Genomic DNA, 6,000 nt, shown 5'->3' with positions numbered 1-6,000 from the left:
TAAGGAATCTTCCTGACGGTCAATTCACAGCGCGCAGTTGAAACGCCGCAAGGGGGGTTTCTCTAGGTTTGAAGACGCCTGTATGTAAAGTTATCTTCCCGGCAAATGGCGGTGATTAGGGATGGCCTCCGGTTATCTTCCTCTTCTTCCCCCGTGAACGCTTTCGCTAACTTGTTGTCGCCGTTCCCTCCAATTCCGCTTCACATCAGAGCTGGCTCTTCAGAAATGCCTGCAATGCCACCCTCATAGACTTTGATACTTAACTACCTGCATGTCGCGGCTCGAACTTGACCGTGATGTTGCTGCCATGAAGGCGTCATTCTGCATTGCAGCAAGCCGCCCCACCAAAGGATGGGCTGCTCTCAGTGTAAATCCGATATAGTATGCCAGCAGCGATGACAGTATAGAAAGCCAAGTAAAGCTATTAACTATATTAACCTTTAAATATTGTTTATTGTAGTTGCAATAAGTTATTTATGTTTATAAGTAAAGGGACGCTGCCTCTATTAGGTGCTCAGTAGATAGTGTATTAGTACTCATAGCTCCGACTAGGTGTTAGTGCTGACATAGCGCTGATTGGTATATTTCACTGCATCCGTTGTCTCAATCTACTTTGTTACCTTAGCATTTGCTGAGTAGGACTGAGGTGGTAAATTGGATCAGGCCGCTTTCTAACTTACCCAGGATCGATATCAGCCACTTTACATATGTTAACACGAATGACTCACCAACTCAATATGTCCCTCCAGCATCTATCAGAGTTGTCATAACTGTACCTCGAGCTTCACTCCTAGAAGAATATTTTTTGGAATAACCCGCTAATCTAGCTGGGGAATTACCCTCAGAGTCTTCAGCCGTAGGATCAGCTCCGTGTCTGAGTAAAGCTACGACAGTATCGAGTGCTCCAAATTCTGCGGCAATGTGCAATGGTGTAAGGCCGAAACGACGAGCTTTTCCCCATTCGATAGGTGATTCGATGTACTGTGACTCTCGGCATCCCCAATGTAGGCCCTCTTGTACTCCATGTTTCCTTGTTCGGCGAGTGGGAGGGTTGTCAAGTGCAAAGGAAGCGCGACTGTTAAGAGAGTTACCACACAACACTAGTGTCTCGACCAGCCGCGGTCTTTCATCACTTTTTCCATAAGTACGATTCATAGCAAAACAATGAAGCGGTGTCCAACCATCGTGCGCACTTTTAGAAGGATCGGCACCGTGGGCCAGAAGTAGGTGAGCTGCCTCGATCTTGCTTAATAGTGATAAATTTGTAAGACTGGGCTCTGTGGGGGCTAGTGCCCTCAGCAACGGTGTCCAGCCCATGGAGGCAGTTTCGTTGATATCCAAGCCGACATTGTCAGACAAGAGATACTTGATGGTGTCAATTTGACCTCCCGCAGATGCAAAATGCAACGCCGTTTCGCCATTATGATTAGGCATCGTAAGCGCGTTTTTCTGCAACTCAACTGGTATACTTGAAAGGAGTTGGTGAAGGACTCGAATAGGCGATCCATATGCGGCGAAGTGCAGAGGAGTATTTCCAGCTAGGTCTTGCTGGCAGATAGAAGCATTGAATACAAGAAGAGTGTTGAATACAGCCTCAGTCGGCTCATTGTCTTCCCTCCTTCGACGCCATGTAGGATCCCTCTTGACACGGGCCCCTAAGTAATGCAATGCAGTCTGTCCTTGACTATTGGAAATATTAGGGTCTGCACCATTTTCAAGCAATGCTTCCAGGCAGGTATACAATTTTCGACAGACAGCAGTCCATATAAGAATAGGCTCACCCATGCATATCCCACGGGGTCCAGGCTTACTGGGATCGGCCCCAGCAGCCATAAGAACCTTAATTGACTGCGACTGTGCAGCAATTTCAGCCTGGGTCTGATCTCGACGTTCAAAACATAGCTTAGGAACTGTTACCTGAGCTAATGCATCGTCCAGTGCCTCTTTCTCAAAGGGCATCCTTTCGGAGAGAAGAAGCTGGAGATTTTCAACATGCCAATTATCCGCTGCCGCACTTAAAGCCCTACTTCTCGACTCAGATGACCAATTATTTTGACCCCAGCGCAGTACAGCACCTAATGTAGCGACATCACCATATTGTGCTGCTTCTACCAAGCAGCTATCAAAGCCCTGCATATCGTAGCCGTTGATGTCAGGATTGATGTGTTGCCAGACCTTTTTAAGAATAGCACGGTTGTTTAGCCGAGCAGCCAGTCCAAAGGGTGTCGTGAGGTACTCCAAGTGGAAAATTTCCGGCTCTTTAAGAGGGTCCGCCCCAGCTTGTAGTAAGATATCGACGGCTTCTTCATTCTCGCGATAGATTGCCTGGTGCAGCGGCGCACCATATATACTGGCGGATACGTCTAGCTTATCTGAGAGGAAGCGCCGTAATGCCGTAAGGTCGCCAACAGCGATAGAAGAGTACAAGGATTTAGGGCTAACTCCTGCCGTGTTCCAATATGTATGATCGGGAATAGGTGCCTGTTGAAACATTTCGACGATATATTGGTTGAGGAAGTTCAAGAGAAACCCCTCAAATTCTACGGAAGAGTTTTTATCGCCTGACAAACAGTGGGGAACTTTCCAGTCTTGGCGTTTTCCCGTGACGTTCTATAGCAAGCAATCCCCGAAACTTTCTTAACAATTCAATCAATTGCACATATCTATAAGCCTCATGCTTCAGCATATTACTCACTCCAGGTAACAAGTTATGAAGTTTGCAAGTTCCCAGTGACCCAAGGCGTGAGGGTGCAGGTCAGAAAGCTGGGGAGGAATGTGAGGTGACTGATGGCCACCATTATTCCGTTTGGAAATATGCTGTCCACAATCTTCGCCATTACTGCTGCAATAGAAGTGCTGCAGACCTGATAATGCTTGTATTGACGAAAGCCGGGTAAGGTGTCAGTGCTGTCAATGATCAGCGAGCAGATGGGTGTCTAGTACGAAGCTAAATACGCGACAGTAGAGACAAGATAGCAGTATCTAGACAGGAATATAGTAATGTTCTCGTAGAAATACTACAAATAAGATTCTTTAGCTTCAATGCTACTCAAGACCTGGATGAATGATAGAGTAAGGGTATTATTAAAGTTATAAGGTATGTACAAAGTAAAGAATTTCGTTAGAGGAAGATCTTAAACCTTCGCAGTTAGCGACGTTGTGCTCTCTGTTTCCCCGAAACTATCCTGCCTGTTGGAAGATCTTATCCGGTCCAACTGGTAGCTCGATTCGTTGTTTCCACTAGCACCATTACCTCTCTCAGCAAAGCTAGATCCATTGACATCATTGTCCTCGAGAGGGTGAGACCTATTTCTCAAACTGTTGATGACCTGCTTACACGCTGCTCGAGAGGTATAGTAGTAAATCAGGGCGTTCCAGAAGCCTTGCAGAGGGAGCACAAAAGCGCTTAGGTATCCCAAACCGGTGGATGAATGGCCGTCGATGAGAACATATAGACGGTTTGCGCTGGCAGGAATCCAAGTGATGAGCATTCCCGTGAAGAACAGAAGGGCGGTCTTGGCATAGGTAATGGCTGCCTCGTCACTCGGGCTGCGCTTTCGGCGTTCCAACTGTTGGCTTCTAATGTTTTGTTGTTCGGATGGATTCGCGATGGGTGGAGCAGAAGGACCTGTGTAGATGTTTGCTGTATGAACTGGCTCGGGTCTAGTGGCGGGTCGGAAGGGTGACTCCAGATCAGGCGGGGCAGAGTCCGATGTTGTGATGGTGATGTTGGTGGTCTTGGCAATGCCCGCAATCTCGGAGTTGTCTATCTGTGTTTGCGTCTGCGTCTGCGTACGGACGCCTTGCGAGGCAGTGTTGTAATCGTTCGAGTTCGAGAAGTCATTCAGGCGAATCCTCCATTTATAGATAGTGAAGCCGGCGCGGACGTATATAATTAAGCACATAAGAATGATGAGCCTATAATAGCATTAGAACTGTTCATGACGAGCCAAAGAGGAGCGGGTATGGCTTACCAAATCAGTCCGTAAGTAGCAAGCTGCCAAGCATCCCACTCGACAGTGAGCCAGCACCACAAGTTCGCATTCCCGTATGGGCGATGCCCTTCGCTGTTTCGTACGAAGATAAAAGTAATGCCGATAGTGAAGGGGACGCCGTAGCATAGGGCGATGTAAAGTGGCTCAATCTTGCGTAGCCTGATGCCGTCGAATCGATAGTAGAAGGTGAGGTATACGTTGGCAGCCATAGCTAGGGCCCAAAAGACATCGGCAAACATGAATCTGACAAATGATCAGCGACCAGGTAGGATGTTGGCGTTGTGCCGAACGGACTTACGTCTCAATTAGGAAGGCCTGTGTTTGGCAACCAGCTGAGTTGGGCCGGTTGGTATAATCCTGGGACATGAGTGTAGCGACATTGCTCATCATATTTCCGAAAGAGGCGTAGAAAAGCATTCGGCTGATAGGCTTATGGAACAACTTAGAAGAACAAAAGGTAATAATAATAAACAGCGAGCCCAGAAGACTAGGCACGGAGCATGTACGCTCAATAGCGCTAATGGCCGACGCTGCTGTTGAACTGACCATGGTGAAAGTTAATGGACGAACCGACCAAAACAAAACAATGAACGAAAAGAAGAAGGCGTACTCCGCAGATGGCAGCTGAGTTCCATATAAGATGCAGACAGAAAGGGGCGGGTGGACTGGTGATGATTCAGGAATGTGGGCGAATCTTGCTTCTTCTGCAGGAGATCTGCGCATCGATTGCCATGCTAGCGAGCCCCATTTTCAGCATTGAAGAAAAGGAAGCGGGCGATGTGCTCCTACCCCTGTCTAACTTGATAAGACTGGCTGTCGTCGAAGGTAATTAGTGCTGATCTTTCATTTTGTATGGGGTCTGGATCTGCGCTAAATGCAATACCCTGTTCCTGCGGCTACTATATCAGTACGAAAAATTCATGCAACCCATCTATACGACGCAGTTTCATATTCCAGATCATCGTAGGCCAATGGTATCTTTGAACAGGTATTGTAATCCTGACATTGATGAAGCGATCGTGAAACCTTCGGCTCCGAACTCGTGGATGCAAAGAATCTCGCTTCAGCACCCTTGTGAGACCTTTCAGGGGATAAGTATTTAGTCAATGGGGAAGGCAAATTGTTCCCAGAGGCATTTTACGACGTGTCTCATGGATTCACGTCACTTGTCTGCAGGTCCAAGCGCAACTATACTTATTCCCGCTAGGTTTCGAGCCTGGAGTGGAATCTAGCGCCAAGCTCAAACGACGATCTTTTTAGTGGAAAGAAAAGGGCAACACTCGCCCTCACTAGACTTTGGTGGCGTAGCACCTAACCGAGTGTCATCCTTTTTGTCCACCGCTAGTTGATGTCAGCCCTAGACCCATGCTCCCATGAGTCCGTCGGGGGTTATCTGTCTATCATCCGGAATTAAACGTCCAGAAGACCCGAGTCAGCCCCATGCGTGCCTTCCATCTTCAAACTAGCGCCAATAAAGTGACATCCTGAGTTACTAATTACAGTGGAGAGCTGCTTGTTTATTGGTGGAAGATGCTCCGTTCTATTGTCATAACCTGGTCATTGTCGGGCAAACGGCGTTATGCTATTAAGGTGCCTCGAATAATAATCGAGACGCCAAGAACCCTTCACGACTCGCTTTTTCTCTGATCTGCAATCATTCGATGGTCTCGTGTCACGGCTCGAAGATTGAGCAGCTTACCTGTGTCTGAATAATAACGCTAACCCCCAGTCGTCCGAGCGAAACTGGACCTTAGTCTCTGTCCCGGATACCCCAGACAGGTAACCGAGTGGACTTGTATCACGTGAAGATACGTTATCGTGGGGACTTTAGACCAGGTACGGCGCTAGCTCGTGTTGTATCATTAAGCTTTTACCAAGCTGCTTTAATAAAAGGCCAAGTTCTCTAAGGTCTCCCGTGTCGCTCCCGGGTAGCTAGTCCCTTGGCAGACAGCCTCAGCAAATGCGTAATTAACATCAATTAAACACACATGCGGGCCCTTGCTTA

The 6,000-nt window shown here is 47.7% G+C and overlaps 2 protein-coding genes across 2 annotated transcripts; both read right to left on the bottom strand.

Moving 5' to 3' along the window:
- Positions 1 to 501: 501 nt before the first annotated feature.
- Positions 502 to 2,493, bottom strand: B0J16DRAFT_375909 (ankyrin repeat-containing domain protein; the record flags this gene model as incomplete). The annotated part of the gene is made up of 3 exons (XM_046130738.1): positions 502 to 675; positions 729 to 1,655; positions 1,812 to 2,493. The coding sequence occupies 2 exons, from the start codon at positions 2,491 to 2,493 to the stop codon at positions 733 to 735; spliced, it is 1,605 nt and encodes a 534-aa protein (XP_045977579.1). The 3' UTR covers positions 502 to 675; positions 729 to 732.
- Positions 2,494 to 3,037: 544 nt separating this feature from the next.
- Positions 3,038 to 4,688, bottom strand: B0J16DRAFT_310975 (uncharacterized protein). The gene is made up of 3 exons (XM_046124993.1): positions 4,294 to 4,688; positions 3,975 to 4,238; positions 3,038 to 3,918 (listed from the first exon to the last, which is right to left on the bottom strand). The coding sequence occupies exons 1-3, from the start codon at positions 4,542 to 4,544 to the stop codon at positions 3,135 to 3,137; spliced, it is 1,299 nt and encodes a 432-aa protein (XP_045977578.1). The 5' UTR covers positions 4,545 to 4,688; the 3' UTR covers positions 3,038 to 3,134.
- Positions 4,689 to 6,000: the final 1,312 nt, after the last annotated feature.

Source organism: Fusarium flagelliforme, assembly GCF_020744385.1.
Source record: "Fusarium flagelliforme strain FIESC 12 MPI-CAGE-AA-0113 chromosome Unknown B0J16scaffold_8, whole genome shotgun sequence".
In the NCBI taxonomy this organism is placed as follows: domain Eukaryota; kingdom Fungi; phylum Ascomycota; class Sordariomycetes; order Hypocreales; family Nectriaceae; genus Fusarium; species Fusarium flagelliforme.
Note: the sequence above shows the minus strand (reverse complement) of the source record. Positions and strands in the feature narration are given on the sequence as shown.

Bases quoted from the DNA above. Each gene is read 5' to 3' on its own strand.
- B0J16DRAFT_310975 (XM_046124993.1), bottom strand. From the start codon at position 4,544: ATGGTCAGTTCAACAGCAGCGTCGGCCATTAGCGCTATTGAGCGTACA. The intron at 4,239-4,293 runs GTAAGTCCGTTC...ATCATTTGTCAG, and splicing joins CAGGCCTTCCTAATTGAGAC to ATTCATGTTTGCCGATGTCT. The intron at 3,919-3,974 runs GTAAGCCATACC...ATGCTATTATAG, and splicing joins GCTACTTACGGACTGATTTG to GCTCATCATTCTTATGTGCT.